A 25,355-nucleotide genomic window follows, 5' to 3' on the forward strand; every position below is an offset into this window, starting at 1 on the left:
GGAAGCCCTGGGGCAGGACTACAGGGGCGTTGGTGGCTGGAGCGGAGCGGCCAGGGAGGATAGAGGGCAAGCAGGTGGGCGAGGGTTTGGATTTCGTTCCCACGCAGGAGTGGGGTGGCCTGGTCTGCACTTCGGGGAGCTCAGGCTGGCTGCTGGGTGCTGGCTTAGGGGCGGCATGGCCCCGACACATGGCAGGCCCCGTGAGCACCGCTGCTGCTGTTCTTGTGACGGCAATTTCCAGATGTGGTCAGTCCTATGGCAGCCAGCCCTCGGAGTCAGTACCTGGCAGCAGGCAGCCCCTCCAGGTGACAGAAAGGTCTGCTGAGCCCCCTCCCCAGGAGCTCTGAATGGGGCCCTCTCCCTTCCACACTCTGCTGTCACCAAGAGAGCAGATGATTCCTCGCTCACCTGGCCCACCTGGCCCACCTGGGCCGGGGATGAATCAGTACAGAGGGCGCCATGTGGTAGGGGGGCTGTTTCATGTAGTCAGAGAAAGCCTTTTCCATAAATATGGAAGTGATTTTTCTAGACATCTGGGGCAGATTATTCGCTTGGGCTGGCCAAGGGCCAGAGAGGTGGGGTAGAGGACAGAGCCGCTCTGAACTGGGCCAAAATTTCATTCTTTGGCACATCACGGAGAAACTCACTTTGACAGGAATAGCTCCACGTTTCTTGGAGTTAAGACACTTGCCGTATCAAAGAAGCTGTCAGTTTCTGTGTGAAATATAATAGAATTTCAGAGGAGACAGTTTTGTGGGCTTTGGATTTCCGGGTGTTTTAAGGATTTCTGAAGACCTGCTGTCTCGATAATTCGTAGGCAGGCCCACCATGCACAGGCCAGACCCCAGCACCCTTCAATCTCGCCCCAACACAAAATGCAGTGATGCTGTCTTCCTTTTCACTTTGTGGACCCATCTGTTTGCTGTCAGCAACCACATAGAATCCCTGGGGGCTACATTGATCAGGTTAAAGACTGTTGGCTAATTTCTACCCCATGTGAGACTGCACAGCCCAGGTCTGGGATGCCAGGGCCATGGGTTTCGTTCCTTCAGAGAGAGTCTGGGAGGGCTCCGGGTGTGGGTCCGTCCCTAGGAAAAGCCGGGTTTGTGATGTCCCCGCTGGTCAGGCTGACTTGCGTCTGAGGCCTCTGCTGGCCCCAGAGACCCAGTTCTGACGTCGTGGGCTCCATCCTCTGGCTCCTTGTGTCTCTACCAGAGGACGAACAGAGGGAGAAGTCGGTCTCCCACCAGACGGTGCAGCAGCTGGTCCTGGAGAAGGAGCAAGCCCTGGCTGACCTGAACTCCGTGGAGAAGTCTCTGGCCGACCTTTTCAGGCGATATGAGAAGATGAAGGAGGTCCTGGAAGGCTTCCGCAAGGTGGGTGTGGCTGGCGGCGCAGAGCAGGAGGCTGGGCGTGTGGGGTGGAGAAGGGGGAGCAGGTTGGGAGAGATCATGGGGAGCCCCAAGGCAGGGGTTAGGGGTTCTAAAGTCCATCGTGAGCCACCCATGAAGCGGGGTCCTGGAAGGCCGGGAGGCAGACGTGGCTGCCTGGGGTTAAACCTGCGTCCGAGAGTTCTTGGGGTTCCCAGCACTCCTGGGCCTTTCTCGTCATGGACTCAGCCTCCTCTCTGGTGTCAGAATGAAGAGGTGCTGAAGAGATGTGCGCAGGAGTACCTGTCCCGAGTGAAGAAAGAGGAGCAGAGGTACCAGGCCCTGAAGGTGCACGCAGAGGAGAAACTGGACAGGTAAAGCGACCGGGTTCTGCTCCCACGGGCCACTCGGCAGCCCCTGCCCAGGCGGGCTGGGAGCTCCACAGGCACCCCTGACGCTGGCTTGGAAAGGGTGGGCAATCCGTTTGCGGTTTTTGATAAGACTCGTGCGGAGGGCACACTCTCGGCATCATCTCGATGAGTGGAGGACGCACGCTGTGATGTGCAGGGTGCCCAGGCACCTTGGCATCACGGAGTGGAGTTGGGTGCGAGGGTTCTCCTGGGCCTCTGCGCTCTGGCTCCAGTTGGTGGGAGCTGGGACCAGACCAGACCATTGTCCCTCCCGGAGTTGGGAGGCGGCAGGGGCCTCCGGCAACCTACAAGGAAGGGTGATAATTTTGGGGCTCCCTGTTCCCGCCAGGGCCAATGCTGAGATCGCCCAGGTCCGAGGCAAGGCCCAGCAGGAGCAGGCCGCCCACCAGGCCAGCCTGCGGAAGGAGCAGCTGCGAGTGGACGCCCTGGAGAGGACGCTGGAGCAGAAGGTATCAGGACAGGGCAGCCTCCTAGCGTCCCTGGCCCACTGCCACTCCCAAGGTCAAGTTTGTGGGTCACGAGCATACCCTCGTCTCCCTCCAGTTTAGTGCTAACCCTGAGACTGGCTTCCCTTCCACCTTTCCTGGAGTTGCAGCCTGCAGGGTGTTTGTTGCCATTTTCATTCATTTCAACATTCATTCTTCAAGTTTTATTAAGCACCTACAGTGAGTGTACCAGGTGTGGCACTTGAACTCTGCATCCAGCGTGCTGACTAGGGAGTAGACGGGGAACCCACCAGACCCCGGCAGCAGCAACCCGCTGATGCAGAAAGTGGGCAGTGTCAGGGGCTCCAGTGTCCTCTAGTTTCATGGATGGGGGCATCTTCCCGAGGTCATTACCACATGCCCAGGTTTCCTGATTTTGAAGCCGGTGCTCCATCCACTGTGCACACTGTCTCCCCGGGTGTCCGGATGAGAAGCTCCTTCAGCCCAGGAGTGTCCCGTGAGCGAGGGCCAGGCCCCCTCCCTGCGTGCGTTCTTGAGGGGGGTATTTCCAGACAGGCAGCCCCATTTCAGACAATTTGCTGAGCCTTAAGAGTCCCCTGAGTGGTTGGTCACCAGGGTATGGCATGAGGATCACCTGAAGCCACCTTGCTTCTGCTCCTGCCTCTCTCCGTGACCCTGGTATCCACAGCACGACCCGTCTGGCATCCTCCAGACAGTGCCAGTGACCCCGTCCAAGTGGAACTGCTCAACCCTCCTTGTGCCATTTCTCAAAATGGCCATCAAAGGGCTCACCCCAGACCACTGTCACCTGTCACCTCTGATTACATCCTTCAGAGGCAAATAACGGGAGACGAGCTGTACCAGTTAATCCTCTCCTCTGTGCTGGTCCCTGTTTACATTTCTTACCTCATTTAGTTATCAGAAAGACAGATGTTATCACATCTTATTTATTTATTTACTTTTACTTTAATAGATTTAGGAACTACAAGTGTTTTTTTTCGTTATGGGGATGAACTGTATAGTGGTGAAGTGAGGGCTTTTAGTGTACCGTCTCCAGAATAGAGGACATTGTACCTGATAGGTAGTTTTTGATCCCCCATCATCTACATTTTAGAGATAAGGAAACCAAGGCTCAGAGAGGTTGTGTAACTTGCCCAAAGTTACACAGCCAGAGCTGGGGTGTATCCTCAGGTTGTTTGGTTCCAAGTCATTTCCCTCACTGCTTTAGATAACTTTGGGCACACCAAGTGACTTAGTGACCCCATCTTTCCCAAAAGCCCGATATCCATTCTGATTGGCCAGACTTCAAACATCAGCAACTTCTATCTTAACTTCACTTTCAGAATAAAGAGATAGAAGAGCTCACCAAGATTTGTGATGAACTGATTGCCAAGATGGGGAAAAGCTAACTCTGAACCAAATGTCTGGACTTGACTGTTGCGTGCAATATGACCGTCGGCACACTGCTGTTCCTCCAATCACGTGGACAGGTTCAGTTTTCACTTTTTCGTATGCACTACTGTATTTCCTTTCTAAATAAAGTTGATTTGATTGTATGCAGTACTAAGGAGACTATCAGAACTTCTTGCTATTGGTTTGCATTTTCCTAGTATAATTCATAGCAAGTTGACCTCAGAGTTCCTGTATCAGGGAGATTGTCTGATTCTCTAATAAAAGACAAATTGCTGACCTTGGCCTTGCCCTTTATACACAAGTTTCCATGGTGAGCAGCTTTTGGATTTAATATGAACATGTACAGCGTGCATAGGGACTCTTGCCTTAAGGAGTGTAAACTTGATCTGCATTTGCTGATTTGTTTTTAAAAAAAAATGCATGTTTCAAATAAAATTCTCTATTGTAAATAAACTTTTTTCTTTGGATCTTGGCAATAAGTGTGGCTACGATTTATTTTCTGGGAAGGGTTGTGTTTTTTCTTGCCTTGTTAAATATTAGATTTGTCCTTTTCTCTGCCTGGGATTTAAATAACATTTCCTTTGTTAGCGTGGCTGGGTTTATAGGATGAAGCCAATGAGAAATATTGACTTGCTGCTTAAATAATTCAGTGAATGCATTGGATTAGCTTAGATTTGGTTTTCACAAAGCCTCGTTGACGTTAGGAGGCAAATCTATTTCCTTTTATTGGGTCGAGGAAGTAGCAGGCTGTCACTCTTCCTGTCCAGTCCCTTCGTGTGTGAAGGTCAGCTGTGGCACGTCCGTTCCCCTCTGAAGGATTGGGGAAGGGCGAGCCGTTGCTGGTGGGAGGCCGGCAAGTGAGCCGCCCTGCAGATTAAAGTAGCATCGTGCCTGTGCTAAGAGTCCTTCATTGCTCCTGACTTGCTCAGGGGTCCCGAGGTGCAGGGTGGGCAGATCTACACCCACTTTTTAGGGCTGCTGCAACAAATCACCACAAACTCAGCAGCTTCCAACAGCAGAAGTTGATTCTCTCGCAGTTCTGGAGGGCAGAGCCCCAAATCAAAGGGTCAGCAGGGCTGGTTCCACCTGGAGGCTCCGAGGCGGAGTTCTGCTCTGGGCCTCTCTCCCGGCCTCTGCTGGTTGCTTGCGCTCCTCGGCGTCCCTCGGCTTGTAGCTGCAACTCTCCAATCTGCCTGTCCTCACATGGCCGCCTCCCCTCTTATAAGAACCCCAGTCCTTGGATCTAGAACCCATCTCAAATCCAGGATGATCTCACTCAAGATCCTCAATTATATCTGCAAAGACCCTATTTCCACATAAGGTCACATTCACAGGTAGGGGGATTGGCTGTGGACCTATCTTTTGGGGGAACACCTGTGCCAGCGGGGTGTGTGGTGTGGGCCGCCAGCTTCAAAGCAGACCCAAGGCCCTGATGGCCCTGATGGTCCCTCCTCCTGCCCAGGCACAGTGGCTGCTCCCCCCACAGTAGGGCCACCCCCACCCCTCACAGAACAGGCCCTAGGCAGCCTCAGCTGTGGGAGGGCTGGGTGGGGTGGGGTCTCTTCTGGGATTTACAGGGTGGATGAAGCTCGGCTGTGCCAGGCAGCACTGAGGAGAGGGGGACGCAGACGTGCCGTTCGCCTGGCAGCTTGCTCTGTGGGGACGTGCGGCATCTTTGGGGCTCTGGGATTGTTTTATTTCTGCTACACTCTTGGGCTGCACCTGGCAGAGCCTACCCCTGAGAGAGAAGCCAGTTGCTGTGCCACCGAGACCCTCACCCGACAGGCACTGAAGCCAGGGCAGGGGACCGCCCCCTCCCACTGCCAGCATCCTCCGCTCCGTCCCACCACCCTGCAGGGCCCAGCCATGACCCCTTGCCCGGGTGCTCGCCTGCCTCGGCCAGACCCCTCTGCCCTCGCCCCGGACGCTGTCGACTGCATTCCCAGGACAGCCCAGACTGTCTCTGGGAAGCTTTAATTTTTCTTAAATAAAGTAAAACATTTCTATTGCTAAAAAATTTAAAAAGCAGGTAAGGGGAGAAAAAACACACTTATAATCCCCAAACCAAGAAACTGTCAATGTTTTTATGTGTATTTTTGTGCCTTTTTTCTCAGTCTGAAATGTTGAATATTTATATTTATAAAAGCAGAATTATCTAGAGGTGATGCAGTACCATGCCCTGCAGCCATTTGCAGTGTACCTAAAGCTTCATAAACTACTTTCACCTAATATTAATACTATAATGTGACCATCATGTGACAGTAAACTTTTATATCAATAAATACAGCTCTTCGTCGTCCTTTTGAATGGCTGCATAGCACTCTGTCAAAATGTATTCAACCAGCCCCGCCGACGGGCATTTATATCACGTTCAGTGTTTTGCTCTCATTACGCACGCTATGTGAGTGTCTATATGTCTATTAGACTAAATTAAGAGTGTGTCACCTGGGTTTAAAGGTGACACTGCACTCTAGCCAAAGACCCCCGGCCCTGGCTTGGTTGAGCAAGTTGGGGTTGTTGCTGATGGCAGTGAGGCAGGGCACACGCCAGGGGGAGCCGCCAGGGGGAGCCGTCGAGGCCTCGGTGGGAGGGTGGGGGAAGGACGCGGCGGACTCTGGGGAGGACTTGAAGCCGGCTCTGCTCTGTACTGGATGCTGTCGGGACGCAGGAGATCCGAAGACTGGGTGTCTCAATGCATCCCACCGGGGAGAAGAGAGGACCGGAGTGAGGTGAGCTGGAACTGGTAAGGAAGCCACAGGGCGGAGCTACGTCCGGCCCGTGTGCGGCTGGCGTGAAGTTCACGTTCTGTCTGCACGCCGCGGGCGCGTTGTCTTCCTGATGTGTCACAGTCCGAGAGCCCTGCCTGGAGCTGATGATCCGTGCAGGTGTTTACGGTCAAGGCCCCGCTGTGAGGGGCAGCTCTCCTCTTTCTCAAAGGGCGTGCACATTTTACAGCCTGGGAGGCCCGCTGCCAAATACCCTTCTGCTGAGGTGGTGCCACACGCAGCCCCTCCCTCCCTGCTCAGTTGTCTCTACTCTGGGGTGTGTGACGCGGCTCTGGGCCGCTGCGTCCGCCTGGCAGCCCAGCCTGGTGTGGGCAGCGCCAGCCAGGGCTTGGCCTCAGGCTCTGTGCTTGGGCCGCCCCTCCCCCTCACTACCGGCACTGCCCAGGTCGTGGCTCTGCCCCTGGCGTGGCACCTCCCCAGCCCTCTCCCTGGACACCTGTAGGGCCGTGTCAGAGAGCAAGGATGTGAGACCGGGAGGGCCCCACAACAGAGGGCTGGGCTGGAGATGACTGCACCCTCTTCTTCCTTTACTCCCTCGGGGGCAACTTGGCAGGGAGCAGATGGGAAGGCTCACCCCCAGTGCCTAGAGGCAGCACCTCGCCAGGGGCTGGACTGTAGGATCTCACCTTCTGGCTGTGTGATCAGGGTAGGTCACTCACCCTCTCTGGGCCCAAGGCTGAGCATTTCTCCATACCCACAGGGCCCAAGGCTGAGCATCCCTCCATACCCACAGGGCCTCCGGGATCCAAGTGGATTGAGACGTGCTGCTTGCTCTCCCACACTTACTTTGTCTCGTGCTGAGTGTGCCTGCATGTGTTCATCCTTGGGATGCTGCTGAGGACATTATTTTGCTTTGCTGGGTGAGAAGCAGACACCTGACCTCCATCTGAGGCTCCTCCTCCCCCGGCAGCTTTGGGATTCTCAGCATTCTTAGGAGCTTGTTTGCCAAGTCAGCTGAAATCTTGAGCTTCTAACATTTCCCCCCCTGGCTCAGCATTTCCTTGGTGCTGTCACTGAGATACTACGGTCTTATGAGGACAGAGTGGATGCCAGGGGGAGGGAGATGGGAGAGAGGTGGTCACAGATGACCGTCAGAGCCTCCTGGGTATTTCTTTTCCATTCACGTTTGGGGCTCAGTCCCTTGGCTGTGAGATCTGAGGGGCCCAAGGCCATGCCAGGCAGTGTCCCCCGCAGACACCTCCCACCCCAGGCTGCCGAGTCCTGAAGAAAGAAGCCATCAGGGCTTTGCAGGGAACAGGTGAAGGAAGTGCCAAGGACAGTAAGAGCTGCCCGGCCTCGCTGACAACTTAATCTTTGGCCCCGGTGAGATGCTGAAGTTTCTTTTTTGAAATGTGAACAACATTTACTTAACAACTTCTGTTTCTTCCAATATTGTTATACTTTTTTATTATTATCGTATAAAATGTAACAATATTTACCATTTTAACCATTATTAGATGTACAATACAGTATTAACTATCTGTACATTATTGCACAACCGATCTCTAAAACGTTTTCATGCTGCAAAACTGTAATTCCACACCCAGCGAACAACAGCGCCCACTTTCCACCTCCCCCACCTCCCTGGCAGCCACCTTCCCATTCTCTGCGTCTGAGAGTTTCACTACTTCGATGCTTCATATGCATGGAATCAAGCAGTGATTGCCTCTTTGAGGCTGGCTTAGTTTCACTTAACATCATGTCCCCAAGGTTCAGCCATGTTGTAGGATATGACACAATTTGCTTTTTTAAAAATTAAGGCTGAATAGTATTCCATTGTATGTATTTTCTTTCTTTTTTAAATTTTTTATTCTTTTAAATTTTGGGGGGAGTGGGTAGAGACAGGGTCTTGCCCATCTGGTTGCCCAGGCTGGTCTTGAACTCCCAGCCTCAAGCTTTCCACCTCTGCTTCCCAAAGCACTGGGACTGCAGACGTAAGCCACTGCACCTGGCCCCGTATTTTCCTTATGCATTCATCAGTCAGTGAATGTTTGGGTTGCTTCCACCTATTGCTATTATAAATAATGCTACAATGACCATGGGAGTAGAAATATCTCTTCGAGATCCTGTTTTCAATTCTTTTGGATATATACTCAAAATGGGATTGCTTGATCTATTTTAAATTTTTATAGTCCTATGTTTAACTTTTTGAGGAAGCGCTATACTGTTTTCCATAGCAAATGCACTAATTATTTTCCTACCAATAGTACACAAGGGTTCCAATTTTTCAACATACTCACCAACACTTATTTTTCTGGTTTTTTTTTTTGTTGTTGTTGTTAGTGGCTATCCTAATGGGTATGTGGTGATATCTAATTGTGGTTTTGATTTTCATTTTTCTGATGATTAGTGATATTGAGCATTTTTTAACATGCTTGTTGGCCGTTTGTATATCTTTGGAGAAATGTCTGTTTAAGTCCTTTACCCATTTTTTTAATCAAGTTATTTGGGTTTTGTTGTTGAGTTATAGGAGTTTTTTTTAATATATTCTGGAATTAACTCCTTATCAGATACATGATTTGCAAATATCTTCTGCCATTCTGCAGGTTTTTGCTCTGTTGATTGTTTCCTTTGCTGTGCAGAGTTTTAAAGTTTGATGTAGTCCCGTTTGTCTATTCTTGATTTTGTTGCCTGTGTTCTTGGTGTCATATCCAAAAAATCATTGTCATTCCAATGTGATGAAGGCTTTCCTCGCATGTTTCCTTCTTGTTTTATACTTTCAGGTCTTACATTAGGTCTTTAATCCATTTTGAGTTAATTTTTGTGTATGGTATAAAATAAGGTCCAACTTCATCCCCTTGCATGTAGATATCCAGTTTTCCCAACACCATTTGTTTGCCCGTTGTGTAGACTTGGCACCCTTGTTAAAGATCATTTGCCCACATACATGTAAATTTATTTCTGGGTTCTCAATTCCATTGGCCTATATGTCTGTCTTTATGATAGTGCCATACTGCTTTGAATTCTGTAACTTTGTAATATGTTTTGAAATCAGGAAATGAGAGGCCTTCAGCTTTGTTATTCTTTCTGAGGATTGTTTTGGCTACTAGGGGTCCTTTGAGGTATCATACGAATTTTAAGTTTTTTTCCTATTTCTGCCAAATATGCCATTGGGATTTTGGTAGGGATTGCATTAAACCTGTACGTTGCTTTTAGCAGTATTAAGTTTTCCAATCCATGAAATGGGATACCTTTTCATTTATTTGTGTTTTCTTTAAATTCTTTTGGCAATGTTTTGTAGTTTTCAGTGTACATGTCTTTCTCCTTATGTTTATTCCTACATATATTATTTTCGATGTTATTTTAAAGGGAATTTTCTTAATTTCCTTTTTAGGTTGTTCATTGTTATTGTATGAAAATGCAACTGATTTTTATGTGTTGATTTTGTATCCTGTAACTTAGCTGAATTCATTTATTAGTTCTATTGGCATTTTTGTGTGGAATCTTTAGAGTTTTCAAAATATAAGATCATATCATCTGTAAACAGATAATTTTACTTTTTTTTAAATATAGGTGCCCCCCACCTTATGTTATCAATATCACAAATTACATCTTTTTATATTTTATATCCATTAACATAGTTGTATAGTTTTATAGCTAGTTTTATAGTTTTATTGTCATTTTTATGCTTTTGTCTTTTAAATTCTATACTAGAATTATAAGTAATTTATGCAACAATGTTACAGTATTACAGAATTCTACATTCACCTTTACCAGAGAACTTCATTTTTTTCCTACACTTTCATGTTGCTGTCTATTGTCCTTTCACTTCAACTTGAAGGACTCCCTTTAGCAATTCCTGTAAGGCAGGTCTGGTAGTGATGGACTTCTTCAGCTTTTGTTTATCTGAGAAGGTCTTTATTTCTCCTTCATTTTTGAAAGCAGGTTTTTCCAGATATAGTATTCTTGGTTAGCGGGGTTTTCTTTCTTTCTTTCTTTCTTTCTTTCTTCTTTCTTTCTTTCTTTCTGTGCTTTGAATATATTATTCCACTCCTTTCTGGCCTGTAATGTTCCTGCTGAGAAATCCATCAATAATCTTATGGGAGCTCCCTTATATGTGATGGATTTTGATTGAGTTTTCTCTTGCTGCTTTCAAGGTTCTCTCTTTGCCTTTTACTTTTGACAGTTTAATTCCAATGTCTCTTTTTTTTTTTTTTTTTTTTTTTTTTTTGTTGAGACAGAGTCTCACTTTGTTGCCCAGGCTAGAGTGAGTGCCATGGCATCAGCTTAGCTCACAGCAACCTCAGACTCCTCGGCTTAAGCGATCCTACTGCCTCAGCCTCCCGAGTAGCTGGGACTACAGGCATGCGCCACTATGCCCGGCTAATTTTTTTTTCCTATATAGATTTTTAGTTGTCCATATAATGTCTTTCTATTTTTAGTAGAGACGGGGTCTCGCTCTTGCTCAGGCTGGTCTCGAACTCCTGACCTCCAGCAATCCACCCGCCTCGGCCTCCCAGAGTGCTAGGATTACAGGCGTGAGCCACCGCGCCCGGCCTCCAATGTCTCTTTGCTGTGAGGCTCTTTGGCTTCATTCTAGTTGCAATCCAGTGAGCTTCCTGAATGTGATTGTCTATTTCCTTCAGCCATTATTTTTTCAAAGAGCCCTCTTGTCTTTTTATTTGTCTTCTCCTTCTGCAACTCACATAGTATGTGTATTGTTCTGCTTATGGGGTACATAGTGTCTTAGGGTTTCTTTGCTTTTCCTCATGCTTTTTTTTTCCTTTTTGTTCGTCTGACTTGATAATTTTGAACGACCTGTCTTCAGGTTTGCTGGTTCTTTCTTCTGCTTGATCAAGTATGCTGTTGAACCCCTCTAGTGAATTTTTTAATTCAGTCATTGTATTCCTCAGTTCCAGAATTTTCTTTTTAGTTCTTTTTTATAGTTTCTATCTCTTTGTTGATATTTTCATTTTGTTCATGCATTGTTTTCCTGATTTTGTTTAGATGTCTATCTGTGCTCTCTTATAGCACATTGAGCTTCTTTAAGATGATGATTTTTAATTCCTCATCAGGTAACTCATAGATCTTCATTTTGTAGGGTCAGTTTTTAGAGATATATTTTATCCCTTTAATTGGGCTATGTTCCCATTTCTCAATGTGCTTTGTTATTGTTGTTATTATTTTGCTGTGATTTGTTCATTTGAAAAAAACAGTCACCTCTCCCAGTCTCTCAGACTGGCTTCCTACAGGGAAAAACCTTCACCAGTCAGCCTGACCAGTGATTCTAGGGGCCTCACACACATTTTCTGGGGATGTGTCTTCTCTGAGCTCGTACATACAATTTCCCAATCAGAAAGGTTCTCCAGTTTCTTTTCAGGAGCTTGTAATCTCTTGTTCTCTTACTGTCTGTAGTACAGGCATTGCAGCATGACACCGAGCTCTCTTTTGTTCGCAGCCACTCCCAGCCATCCAAAATATGCCAGTTCTTCATCAGTGCTCCAAGTCAGGTGAGACAGAAACTGGTCCCTTGAGCAGCTTCCCAGAAGGCTGGAATCTTAGATGCATGCTCCACTTTTCTCATCAGCACATGTTTCCCTTGGGCAGTCAGTGGACCAATGCTGCTTCCCCAGGCTGACAGTGCCCAGTTGGGCAAGGCTTCTGAGCTCTTTGGGCTGGAACCAGAATCTCGAAAAGCATCAGAATAAAAAGCTATGCTAATACAGTCAGCTGCCCTTCTCTGAGTTCCTGCAGCTCAGTGAGCTTGACTTTTGACTTGTCATCACCCCTGTAGGCCATGAGCCTCACAGGGCAGAAATTAAGCCTCCAAAAGTGAGGTGTCCAGGCACAAAGGGTGATTTTTAAGGAAAGCTCACATATGACTTTTTAAAAAACAGTTATGTAGTCTTTTTTAATTTCAAAATATTTTTAGAAATAAACCAGCATACCAAGTATGTTATTTCACTGATAAATTTACTCTAAAAACATTATAAGTAACAAAAATTATATGTAAAGATGTAAGTCCATTCTTGACAAATTTTCAGTAAATACCATTATGGGTGATGTGAGGACATGAAGTTGCAGAGCTGGTGCTCACCCCTCACTCTGCTCCCGTTTTGTCCCCAACACCCAGCACAACCTTGACACTCAAACATTGTTTGAATGAGTCCACGAAGCGAGCGCTGGGCAGCCCCGTTGTCATCACCACCATCCGGAACATCTTGGAATAAGAATCAACAGCAGATGGAGCTGAGGAGTTGTTTGGTTGAAACTGTTTTGCAGATAAGAAAATGGAAACCCAGAGCCAAAGAGAGGACTTCCTCAGTTGCACAGCAAGTTCATGGCCAGTGTCTGACCCAATCTGCTATAGTTTATAGTTCTTTTTTCTTACCACTGAGATCACCCCCCCCCTTGCCATGTAGGACTCAGTTCAAGGGCAGGACCCTCCCTGGGCTTCTCCTTCATGGGGGTCTCTGCTTGTCTTCTATTTGTGCTCAAGGGAGCTGGCAGCACCTCCGGCAGCAGCCTGGACCTTCGCTGAGTGCACTCTTGGGGCTCTGGGTCTACTCTTTTCACTAAGGGAGGTTAATGATGTGTCCAGGGTCACACAGCTAGTCAGAATCATGTGTTCCTTTCAGTGTCCCCCACCACCTCTCTGTAAGGGTGACTGGGTGGAGTGGGCTGAAATGGGCTTTATGGTGAGGTAGTGAGCACCTCGTCCCTGAAGTATTCAAAAATGCCCCTGTAATCGTGACACAGGAGATTTTGGTACAAGGTGGTTCTAGCTAAGGTTTGGTGTCTGAGTCGCGGAAGGCGTCTGCTCTTGGGATTTCTGGCTCACTGAGCTGCTTCACGGGCTGGCCCAGGAAGAGGCTGGGTTCTGGCACATCCCAGCACACAGGGCACCACAAAGAAAGAGCGTTCAGGGGAAGATGCTGGGGGCTATTTCCATTTATTTGTATTTGCTGTTTTAACTTTGGCTAATAGCTCAGCTGCCAAGAGCTCCATGGGGGATGTACGTGCTAAGGGTTCTAGGGGTAAGCTGAATGCCCTGGATCCCCCTGAGCTGGACCTGCAGAAAGTGTGCGTCAGGCCAGGGCTCTGCTTAGGGGCAGCAGGGAGTGTGGAACCCTGGACGCTTCCCTAGAGTGGCCACTAGAGGGAGCCCAAGGGCCTCAGCTGTGCCCCAGGGGTGGTACCTGGAGGGCATCCTGGGTTGGCCCATGATGTAGCTGCTAGGGTCATTTGTGAGCTACCGTGAAACCCCTCTCCTTTCACTTCCAAACCCCAAATCCAATGTACACCCCAGAGACATTGTTCTGAACCGAAGTGCACCTCTGGAAGTTACTTGAACAGCCAAAGATGCTCTTAACCCACATACATGGATGAAATTACAAACAAGGATGCTGGTAGTTGGGTACAAACACCAGGACGGTGACCACACAGAAGCAGACATACACACACGTATGGTATACATGCATAAACACACGTGCACACACACATGAAGTGCTCATCCATGTGCACAGGCAGAGCTGTGGTTATGGACCAGTACATCCAACTACCCAATACTAGAGACGTTTGTCGAGCACTTTCTAAGGGCCACGTTTGGTTGCTGGGCTCTGGAGAGGTGGAGATGGGTGAGCCATTCATAGAACACCCCATGTTAACCCACTGCTCTGCAAAGCAGAACAGGGGTGCCAGGAGGGGTAGAATCACAGGATTTGAGGGCTGAAGAGTAGGTAAATTCAGAAGTGCCTCCCACTTATGGTGTTTTATGGTTTCTAGAACACAGCTGCAGGTAGGCAGAGCAGCTACTCTCCTGTTTTACTTTACAATCTCTGTGACTCCGGGGAGGCTGCAAATGAAGATCCCAAAGGGATCCTGGTCTCAGGTCTTAGAAGCTGGGCTGACTCCAAGGTCCTATTACTATAACCAGGGCTTTCTGTGAGCCCTGGGGGTCGGGTCCAGGCCTCTGATGGGCCAGGGTTCCCGTGGGCATGACCGATGTGCCCCCACCTCCCCAGCCCCAGTTCAGGGCCTGAGCTTTGCAGACCACGTCGCTGGACACTGCAAGACTCCACTCTGGCCCCCGGCATGAAAGCTCTTGGTCTTGTCCTTGACTTTCAAGCAGCTCTTAGCTCCCAGAGAGAGGAGATTAAAAATCATCATCAACACAGTAACTCATTAGGCATAGCTTTTAATAATGTAAAACACTCGATTTTTATTGAAATATTTTTATCAAAACATTTCTGGGCCAGGCGCGGTGGCTCACGCCTGTAATCCTAGCACTCTGGGAGGCCGAGGTGGGCGGATCGTTTGAGCTCAGGAGTTCGAGACCAGCCTGAGCAAGAGCGAGACCCCATCTCTACTAAAAATAGAAAGAAATTATATGGACAGCTAAAAATATATGTAGAAAAAATTAGCCGGGCATGGTGGTGCATGCCTGTAGTCCCAGCTACTCGGGAGGCTGAGACAGGAGGATCCCTTGAGATCAGGAGTTTGAGGTTGCTGTGAGCTAGGCTGACACCACAGAACTCACTCTAGCCTGGGCAACAGAGTGAGACTCTGTCTCAAAAAAAGAAATTGTAAAAAAAAAAAAAAAAAATTTCTGGATAGAAAAGGCCAGAAATAGAGCACCTTAAAATGCCAGAGGTCAGAGGGATCTGAGAACCTTCTAGTCTAATCTTCTCATTTTACAGATGAGCCTGAGGATTTGGGGGTTGATTCTCACCAGGGCCCTTTGGAGATGCTTCTGGGTTGCCCCAGATGCTGTGAGCAGCAGGACCCGCCCCACTGCCCTGTGGAGGGAGGCGGGAAGGGAAGTGCCTGGCCAGAGCCTGGGACACGGCCCCCAGCCTGCACTGAAACCAGGCCCTGGCACAGGAAGTGCTCGGAACCTTCCCTGCTGCTGCCATGGCGCCCACAACGCTGTCGTGGAAACCAAAGGCAAGCTCCCCTGCCAAAGCACCTTGGCCCGTTAGAAGAAAAGGGTGAGCCCCAGATGTCATGAGAGCTCCCAGGCTTCAGGCTGAGAAGGTGACCAGCCCCCAGCTCCCGGTAATTCAGAGACCAGCGCAATGAGAGCTCCTCCAGTCGGCCAGCCTCCCCTGTAAACACACCCGCGGTGGGCGAAGGGCTTCAGAACTGTAAGTACGACTGGTGCCTTTCATCCACTTCAGAGACCAAGAAGGGCATCCTAGTGACAGGTGCTGCCTGGACTTGGCTCCATCTGGTCCCTTGGCAGGGAGGGGCTGGGGGGAGTCCAGCCGAGGAAGCAGGAGGAATCTCGGAGCCAAGAGACCATCACAAGTAGGTCCTGCCCACCCGGAGGGACTTGGGAACTGACTCTCAAAACCAACCAAGGGGCAGATTTCCTGGTGGGAAGAACAAAGCACAAATACATTTCCAGGCCATTGAGATATCCCTGAATTTCAAGATCAGCTAACAAAAACTTCTTGGATAATTGAGTCAAAGAAATGGGAGTTTGGGTAGCTCAGTGCAAACCCCACGCTCCCTCTCTCTAAATGAAGAGAAGTCCTGCAGGTGTGGAGAGAGCCCTGTCTGCGTGTGGTCGTGCTGTGCTTACCAGGTCTGCTTCAGAATGTCCCCTCTGCTCTCTTCTCAGATTCCCCTGGGCCACACTGAGGACTCATGGTTTATATCGAGGGCAGAGGGAAGCCCGTGAAGGGCTGTGAGCTGAGGAGCTGGTCATTCTGAGCCCCGTGTGGAGAGGGATCAGAGACGCATATGCACAGCACCTGGGAGTGGGAGGCACCTCCTTGTGCCAGGTGGAAACTCAGCCATAAAGGCAAATTTGATGATTCTCTATCAAAGTTTTTAAATTAGAAATGATCAAAGGAAATACATACATATACACACATACATACATACACACACACACACACATACACATATATATTTGACATTTTTCATACCTAATCAAACAACTTGTTTAATAAAAACAAAGTTAAAAGACAGATGATACACTGGGGAAAACTGCAACACGTGTGGCAGACAAAAGTTGGTGTCCCCATTATATTGAACGCTCCTAAAAATGCTAAGGAAACTGCAGCAACCCAGGGGAAAGATGGGAAAAGCCTATGATTTGGCAATTTGTGGAAAAGGAAAATTAAAAGGCCAATAATATGTAAAAGAATATTTAACCTTACTGGTGACTGGGGAAGTTCAAATTAAAATAACAACCTGAAACCATCTGTCACCCAACAAATTGACAAAAATAAATATAATGATAATACCTAGTACTGGAGATGATGGGGGGAAAAAAACACTTAAAAGTTGGTGATGGGAATTTGAATTGCTGCAACCTTTGGGAGAGTTGCCATTATCTATTTCAATTAAAAAATACAAATCTCTGACATAACAATCCCACCTTGAAAAATCAAAAGCAGTAACACACATAGATATGTGCTTGTATATGTATGTGTGTATATATACATTTTAGATATAAGTAACATACATAGATATATGTAGCACACATGTATACACACTGCTCTCATGTGTGTGAGTACATGTTTATTGTTCTCTTTGTTTATGGAGATAAAACATAGGAAATAATCTGAATAACTTTCAACAGTGGAATATTCTAATGACTAATAATGTACCCACAGTAGGAAATATTATGTAGCTATTGCTAACATTTTTCTTTACCTATCTTTGCATTGGCTCACTTGCTACAATGAGCATATATTACTTCTGCAATTTAAAAAATCCAATTAAGGCAATTAAAAGGAAACGAAAGCTTGTCTGCCCAGGCGGAATGGAAATTCCGTGAGGCAGGGCTCGTGGCCATTTTGCTCACTGCTGTCTCCCAGAGACAACTAGCGCTTCTTTGCATACGTCAGCTGCACAGTAAATGCTTGTCAGTGAATGAGCCAGCCCTTCCCACTGCCACGGCTACAATGCAGGTGAGGCGCTATTTGGGTAGCAAAGCGCAGAGTCAGCTGAGGTTTCTGGTCAAACAGGTGCCTTGACTTCTGCTGGTTTGACCTGCTCACCTGCTTCCGCTTTGCCTTTCTGATGTTGCTCTGGGGAACCACCCAGCTCCCAAGGGTGGGCCCCTGAGCTAAGCCAGGCCAGTTGAGCCCTTTTGCTGAGAATCTGCATTGAACAGAACCTCACATAGCCTGACTGTGGGGGAGTCAGTTCATCCTAGAGGCAGCGTTGATAACTGCTGACTGCTGGTGTCTGCCGCCCAGGTCCCCGCAGCTGCTTCCTGGATTCCCCTAAAGAGAGGTCTTTCGTTTTCTCTTCGATTCTGTGAGCACCTTCCTCCCATCACCATCCTTCCAATCAGTCCCAACCTTCCCCAGCTCCATAATGTCTTTGGCACACCATTAATCAAATGCGCTTCTGTTGCTTGCAACCAAACCGTCCTGATAACATTCAGAGACAGCTGAACATCCTTCCACTCATCCTCTCTCACGGCCTTCTGAGCCAGGTGACCATCGGTCCACTGAGCTCCAGGACGGCCCGGTCTATAACCGTGGTGCAGGCCTAATTATTAATACCACCCCTTTAGTCTCCTGGTTTGAATGATCAATCATACGACCAACCTACTTGTAGCCATCTTTTGGTCTATATCACCTTGGCAAAGAGTGAAGCATCATGAATTATTTCCTGTTTTGCTTTTTCTGAGCCACTTTTCCAGAACAACAGCAGAGAATTGTCTGTCTACTAATGTGTTTTTTAAAAACTAAATATTCTCTTGATTTGATAAATAACCCATATTCAAGGTTTACTCATTATTACTTTTTTAGCAAATCATAGATTCTTTCAGCCATTGTCTTTTGTAACACCCTGAAGAGACCCTTTGGAAATTTATTGAAAATTTCAACTTTAACTCTTTTGTCTTCCAGGTGCTTATCTTTTTCCGTCTGTATAATCTCCACTATCATTCATGAAAATGTTGAATCCGGTAAGTAGATCAGCGTCACGGGAAGGCGGGGAACGGAGGGGAGAAGCACTTGGTTGGGGTCATTTTGCCGAGTTTCCCCAAGGGGCTGGGCCTGCACCGCTGAGGACCCCAGCGTGTCTGGCTGACCCTGCCAGAACGAGCACGTCCAGGCAGCACCATCCAGAAAGCAGAGAGCAGCCCCTGTGTGCGCCGGCCGCTGCCCACGCCGCTCACACAGCGAGACGACAGCTGCACCCAGACTCCACACTTTTCTACCCCCACCACATGCTAGCACTGTACTAAGGCATGTTCCCCAAACTTTATTTTATTTTACACTTTTAACAACTTTAGAAGCAGGATGATATCATCATCATCACCATCATCATCATCATCACCATCATCATTGGCATTCCCATTTTGCATACGAGGACTGAAAGCCTCAACAGGTTAAATGACTTGCCCAAGCTCATACAAGTACTAAGTGGCAGTAACAAGATTTGAACTCAGCTCCTCCACTCTGTGGTCTCTCTGCCACTCTGTGGGTGGGGGGTGGCTTAGGATCAATGACACCCATTCCTGTGGTTCCCTCCTGGCGCCTTTTTCCCTGCCAGGTTTCTTTGAACCGTAAGTCTACGGTTTACATTCCTGTTGGGTACTGTCCTCCTCCCTTAGGGAAATTGCTAAAATTGTCCTGGGGCTTCAAAAATTTCTAAGTAAAAGTCCCTGCCCAATGACCCAGCAGTTCCACTCCTGGGTTTGTAACCAAGAGAATTGCAAGACAGATACTCAAATAAAAACTCACATATAAATATTCATAGCATCCCCTCACAATGATGAAAAGGTAGAAACAACCCCAGGTCCAACGACTGAGGAATGGGTAAACAAAACGTGGTATATTCACACAGTGGAATATTATTCAGCCTTAAAAAGGAAAGAAGTACTGTTATTTGGATGAACCTCACAAACACTATGCTAAGTAAAAGAAGCCATGCACAGAAGTCCACGTATCGTGCAATTCCACATATATAATATCAAGAATAGGCAAAAACATAGAATCAGAAAGCAGATTGGTGGTTGCCAGGGGCTGGGGAGGAGAAGGGAACAGGGAGTGACAACTTAATGGGTACAAGATTTCTTTTGGGGACAATAAAAATGTTCTGGAACCAGATAGTGGTGATGGTTGCATAACATTGTAAATGTACTAAATGCCACTAAATTGTGTGCTCTAAAATGGATAAAATCTCATTTTGTATATTTTATCACAATTAAAAAAAAGTCCCTGCCCAAGATTGCCACAGTTTAATCTCTCTCTGAATGAAAAGTTAGGGTATGTACTTAAAGAACAGTACTTGAAGCATAATATTAATACTATTCCCTGTTCGTGGATTCTACAGAGCTGCCTGCAAAGAAACAACCTTTCTCCCTGAATTTTTGGCTTTGGCACTGCTTGTCCCAGATTCTAAATTCCAAATTACTTTGTAGCTTGAGATTCTTGGTCTATGAACATAGATAGCATCTTTGCCTTGAGGTGTCGCATGAGAAATATTGGCCACATTTGAAAATTAACCACCATTTAAAAATTTATCTTGATTTCCTTCCTGCTATATGATTTGGAAAATCTGATATTTATGTGAGGTTAAAAAAAGATTTTTTTTTCTTTTTCTTTGATTCCCAAGCAGCACAAAGCTCGGCTGGAGCGCCGGATGGTTGGCTCAACCAACCGGTGGCATTTCTCCGAAAATCCTTTCTCCGGGGACCTGCTGGCACTTTCCCAGAAGTGCAAGGCTCTGAGCGTGGACTTCGATGAAGCTCTGAAGAACCCAGAAAGGTAGGAGAACCAAAGGCTGTGGTTGGGAATGGCCCGTGGGCGAAATTCATTCCCGGGAGGGAAGGTGCCTGACGTTGGGCCACTGTGATTGGCCAGAGGGGCTGCCAAGAAGACTCCCTCTGGGACCATCTCTCAGGCACAGACAGGGTCAGAAGAGTCCACTTCCTCTGAGAATGTCTGCGGGTGGTGACAAAAGTGCAGGGAGAGAGAGACTGACAATTTTTTTTCTAGATTTTCCCTAACATTGGGAACTTTGGATGCTAAAAGGATTCTAAGTTTATCATCCAGGGATCACTGACCTCTTGACAAACAAAGCATAGTCCCAGCTCAGTGTCTGGACACCTCACGGATGTCCGTTGCACCCAGTCACTGATTGAGATTTCCCTGGATCTCATGGTACTCTGAGCAATAGGCCAGACCATCGCTTCCCTGTGTGCTGAGTTCTCTCTTGCCTCTCCTGGGGACACAGAGCTGGACCCTACTGCACAAGGACCATTTCCCTTCCCTGGTGCTTTGGACCTGGCCTGATGTTACCACCCTCCCTGGGCTGGCAGCGTCTGCCTTGTGAGCTCGTGGTGGAATCTACTTTAGCACGGGCTGTGCCCCAGGGGCAGCCTCTAGCACAGAGCAGCTGCTTGCCCAGTGTTTGCTGAGCGAGAAGCCCAATCTGGTAACTCTTGTACCTTCAGACATCAGGTGACTGTCAGATGGCAGCTCCCAAGGCGGGTGGGGGTCTGGAACGGTGCCGTGCAGTGTAGGTTCGCCCCCCACAGTGCTCCACGGCCGCTGTTCCTGCCGTCAGTGCTGCTACGGCAGCTTCTCCCATGGGGTGGGGAGAGACGCCGTCTACCTTGGCAGGAGCTGGACCAGCCGATATTTTCCTAGTTATCTAAAGGGCCACTCACAGTGGACAGCAGAGGCAACTCGCTCGGCCTCCCCTGTATTCCAGGTATGTCACTGTGCCTCTGGGAGGCCGGTGCCCTGGGGGTGCCCAGCAGGCGGCAGCTGTGACTGTGACTTTGACTGCGGGTTTCCGCGACGCAGTGAACTCCCGGTCAGTCACTCAGAGATGCCGCGTGGGGATCGCCGGGCTGCTGGCCGTCTCTGTCTTACTTTCCTCCGCAGGGACTGGGGTGGGGCTCGGCGGGTGGGAGATGGGCAAATGCTGACTTCCTTCCAGCAGCCTCATCTTTTGGTGCGTTAGTTTCTTTGTCTGCAAACCCTGTCTTACAGCAGTGCCATGAGAATTCCAGGACATAATTCATGTAGAGATTTAGAACAGTGTCTTGTACATAGAAATATTCAGTAAACATGGTCGAGCCATGGCCCTGGGGCTCTCCAGCGTGTTTGGCTGCATGTGGTAATCTACACCCAGAGATCCAGCACAGGGGTGGGGGTCACTCCCACCAAGGCTTAGGGGCTGTGGCACCAGGAAAAGGGGTCCAGAGCCCTCCCTGTCCCCAGGTGGTGACCCCCTGCCTGGTGTTTTTCTCCCACGACGCCGGCAATGCCAAGTCCATCCGAGGGAGGGAGGAGGCCACGCTGACGGGTGAGGGTGTGCAGAACGGAGCCCGAGATCTTTCACCAGAGAGCAGTTCTGGGAGCAGAACTAGAGAATAACAAACAGGGAGACTCTCTAAAAGAAAACGGTGTTTATTCGGGAACAGACACTGCAAGGGGGATACCTGTGCCATCGTAAACTACGTGTGTGTTCAGGGAGGTAGAGGAAGATGAAGGCTTTTAAAGGAAAAGTGAAGAGGATTACATGGTTGTTTTGAGATAATCACCTTTGGCTACAAGCATCAGTAACAAGGGTGGCACCAGCTGAGGCTGGACGGGCGGTTGCTGGGCAGATGTCCTCCCAGAAGTACTCATTTTGGGTCAGGTTGCGATGGCCTTTGTGCAAAGTTGTGGCTTTTGTAGAGTCTTTTGTGACAGTTCTTGCTCTCAGGCATTCGTGCATGAGGACCTTCCCTTTATGGCCTTTTCTGGCTCTATTTTTCAGTGGGTTAATACATTTTAATACATCATAACTGCACTTTGATTCTGACAACTTTCACAGAGGCAACAGAAGAGCAAGTGCGGACTGCACGCGAGCCGTGAATTCCCGACATTCCCCCTTTCACTCCCCCCAGCAGCTGCCGCGTGGGCACCCTCATCTCCATTTTACCGAGCGCGGAGACCAACAGGCTGCCCAAGGTCCATGGCAGGAAATGGCAGGACTGGGGTCCGTGGGGCTCTTCCCAGTTAATCGAATTGGAGTTTTGTGAGTTCCAAGTGTCAACCCCAAAGCCCTTGAGGGGTTTGCTGCAGGAAGTCCTCATACCCTGTCCCTCTTCCTCTCTCGGTCACAGCTCATGACCTGGGGGAGTGGGCTCCAGCCCCGCAGCACAGTCCCAGCCTCCCCACCTGCCCCTTGCTCTTGGGCCATTAAGTCCCAAACGGTGAAGAGGACAGCTTGTGGGTGCCACTTATTCGGGTTGCTTTTCCAGTGGTCCTCAAATGACCCCCAGCCCTTGGGGCCCGTAGAGCCTGAGTGATAAGCCACAACCTTGACACACAGCCGTCACTCCCCGGAGCAGGCAGTGTGGCTGGTTCTGCTGTCTGGCACCTCCCGGCTCAGCGATGACGGTGGTGTTTGTGAGGGTGGCGGGGCTCATGGGCCTTGCACCGTATTTTCCAAAGTCTGCTGCTGCAATTTGAGGTCACGTTCTGAACTCTTGACCCTGGCCAGCTCTTCCCAGACGTGTCACCGAAGCCACGAGGGGGATTGAGGGAGGGAGCGGGGGTGGCTTGGGTCAGGTCCACCCCTCCTGTTGCATAAACAGTCACGCTCACATGGCCTTCCTGGCTGAGTCACTGGGCCACCCCCTCCCCTTGGAAAGGGCAGCACGTCGTCAATATCAATTCTGGGCACAGACTCCCACGCAATGCTTCCTCCGTGTGCCTTGGCTGGTAAGGCCTCCTGGGATCGTTGGAAAACAGCCTGGCAAAGGTGACGCCACATGACACAGACCAGCTGTGGTTGTCGAGTGTCTCTTGGCTGGTTCACTTGGCTTCTTGGGATGGCCGTCTTCAAGCTGTGAATATGTGACTCAAGTTTTGTTTCATTTCCTTACTCGGCATGATGAGGACATCGTGTTTATGGGAAACCTCTTATCTCTGTTGTTACCTGTTCGTTCAGCTAGTATTTACCGAGCATCTGCGCGATGGTGTGTGTGAGGTCACAGCAGTGAGCACGCCTCCTCTCTGTCCCGCAGAGGCCGTGCGAGTCAGCAGGCAGCCACGGGGCACAGCACGGGAGTGTTAATGGGGCAATGGCAGGCTGGGGGGGGGCAGGGTGCTGGCCTAGTCCTCCCCCAGCAACCCCCTCCCCCAGCAACAGCTAAGCTTATCCTGAAGGACGAGCAGGAGCTCAGCAAGGGAGAAGGCAGGAGAGCATCTGGGAGAGGGAACAGTGCGTGCAAGAGAAGGAAGCAGGAACTGGGCTCCGGGCTGTTGGAAAGGGCTGGAGCAGGGGCATTGAGGGACAAGGCCGCAGAGAGAAGCATTCGTTCCTGAATTTTTTGTTTGTATTTTTTTTTTGAGGTTATGCATTTCACAAATTCAGCAACTTTTCTGTGAGAAATTCAAGCACAAGGACATCCAAACCGGGGAGGCAGGTGAGTGTTTGGCACCCAATGATTAAGTCAGAATGTTGCCAACCTCAGGGGTGTCTTGTGACCCTTATGGAAAGAAACCAGCTCGTAGGCCAGGTCACTAGTCTATAGTTGCAAATCTCATCCACTGTGCAGTGTCTAACATATAACAGGTGCCCTGTAACTATTTGTCAAATGTGCAATGAATGAAACCAAGCGTGGCAAACAGATTTTCATATGTTAATGGCCACGATAAAGACAAACGTGTTGATGTCAATGAACAGCCTTTGGGTCGGAAGGCTAACCAGGCACCACCAAGCACAGGGCGGCTATTCTTTGTCCCCCTGGGCTTAACCAGTCAGGACTTGGAGTCCACATCTTCACTTGTCCAAGAGGACTTTTCTGAGGTAGGTCAAGAATCAGAATTTGTCCTTCCAGCTAGAAAAAGGTTCATTGAGCCTCATGAAGAGCCTGGAAATGTCAGCTCCTTAAAGCAGCTTTTTTTTGGACAAACCCCACCCCATGGTATGGCTGGATCAGAGCCAGCCTCCGTTCCAAGGAGAGGCTAGTAGATTGAATTCAGATTGAACAGGAGAGGTGACCTGAGCCATCTCCTGGTGCAGGAGAAAGAGCCCTGAGATTGATTAGTGGTGTCTGCCATGCGCTGGGCATCCAGAAAGTGGAAATGGACGTCCATGCTTTATCCATAATTCTGTTCCTGCCTATAATCATCCTAATGGGTGAGGTTTTTTCTAGCCCAGCATAACCAGACCACCTGAGGCTATCCAAGACTTGAGATGCGAACCCAGGTTCTGAATCTCAGCACCAAACAATACTGCAAAGTTGGTGAATAATAATAATATCAGTGGGAAGAAGAAATGGTACAAAAGGTCCCACAGTCAAACTAATGGTAAAGCCAAGAAGTAAGTAGGTAGGGCCAGTAGTCCTCCAGGTCCTGTCTGGCCCTGAGATTTAGGGTTTGGGGAGACTGTCCCCTGCACCACCCTCCCCTCCAGTCTGCACTGTCAGAGGAGCTGAGCCCTCTTTCCCCACCTGCCCTGGCACCCTTGGATCTGCTCGCCTATGCCACCCACGGGTTAGACGCTCCCACATAAAGTCTTCTATAGTTTGCAAAAAGCCTTCCTCACACTGTCATCTTCTTTCAGACTTTCTGATGAAATACGTGCTTTCTAGTGGTCCCCATTCTCTTGAGGACGGTGAGGCTTTCGGGAATCCTGCCCTCTCTGATGGGCGCATTCCTGTGTTGCACTTTGCCATTGCCTTTCAGATGGGTGATATTTAGGTGCCGATAGCCCAGTAGTTCTCAACAGGGCACTGGGGAGTGATTTTGCTCCACAGGGGACATTTGGCAATGTCTGGAGACATTGCTGGTTGCCGAAGCTGGGGAGGGCGTGCTGCTGGCACTCAGCGGGTAGAGGCCAGGGATGCGACTGGGTCTCCGCCATGCACAGGACACCCCCCACCACAGAGAGTTATCTGCCCCAGATCACAATAATGCTGAGGCTGAGACATGTGGAGATAGGGGAAGGCAGGGTGAGGCCCCCAAGAGGGTCCCAGCCGGCCTCCCT

The 25,355-nt window shown here is 49.0% G+C and overlaps 2 protein-coding genes across 8 annotated transcripts in view; both read left to right on the plus strand.

The window, feature by feature from the left end:
• The window catches only part of TACC2 (transforming acidic coiled-coil containing protein 2), a 78,274-nt gene extending 74,138 nt beyond the window's left edge, over positions 1-4,136 (plus strand). For 4 of the 7 annotated variants that reach the window (XM_069461146.1, XM_069461147.1, XM_069461149.1 and 1 more), the window contains 4 exons: positions 1,216-1,376; positions 1,638-1,744; positions 2,130-2,250; positions 3,591-4,126. In XM_069461146.1, the coding sequence (XP_069317247.1) occupies positions 1,216-1,376; positions 1,638-1,744; positions 2,130-2,250; positions 3,591-3,656 (455 nt within the window). In that variant the 3' untranslated portion in view covers positions 3,657-4,126. Of the gene's footprint in view, positions 1-1,215; positions 1,377-1,637; positions 1,745-2,129; positions 2,251-3,590 lie in introns of all 7 variants that reach the window. The other 3 variants (XM_069461143.1, XM_069461142.1, XM_069461145.1) reach the window with 1 other exon arrangement.
• A 14,167-nt stretch (positions 4,137-18,303) lies between these two features.
• The window catches only part of BTBD16 (BTB domain containing 16), a 40,831-nt gene continuing 33,779 nt past the window's right edge, over positions 18,304-25,355 (plus strand). The window contains exons 1-3 of the mRNA XM_069460579.1: positions 18,304-18,321; positions 19,980-20,128; positions 23,717-23,790. Coding sequence (XP_069316680.1) covers positions 18,304-18,321; positions 19,980-20,128; positions 23,717-23,790 — 241 coding nt within the window. The remainder of the gene's footprint in view (positions 18,322-19,979; positions 20,129-23,716; positions 23,791-25,355) is intronic.

The sequence above is a fragment of the Eulemur rufifrons genome, chromosome 28 (assembly GCF_041146395.1).
Source record: "Eulemur rufifrons isolate Redbay chromosome 28, OSU_ERuf_1, whole genome shotgun sequence".
NCBI lineage: Eukaryota > Metazoa > Chordata > Mammalia > Primates > Lemuridae > Eulemur > Eulemur rufifrons.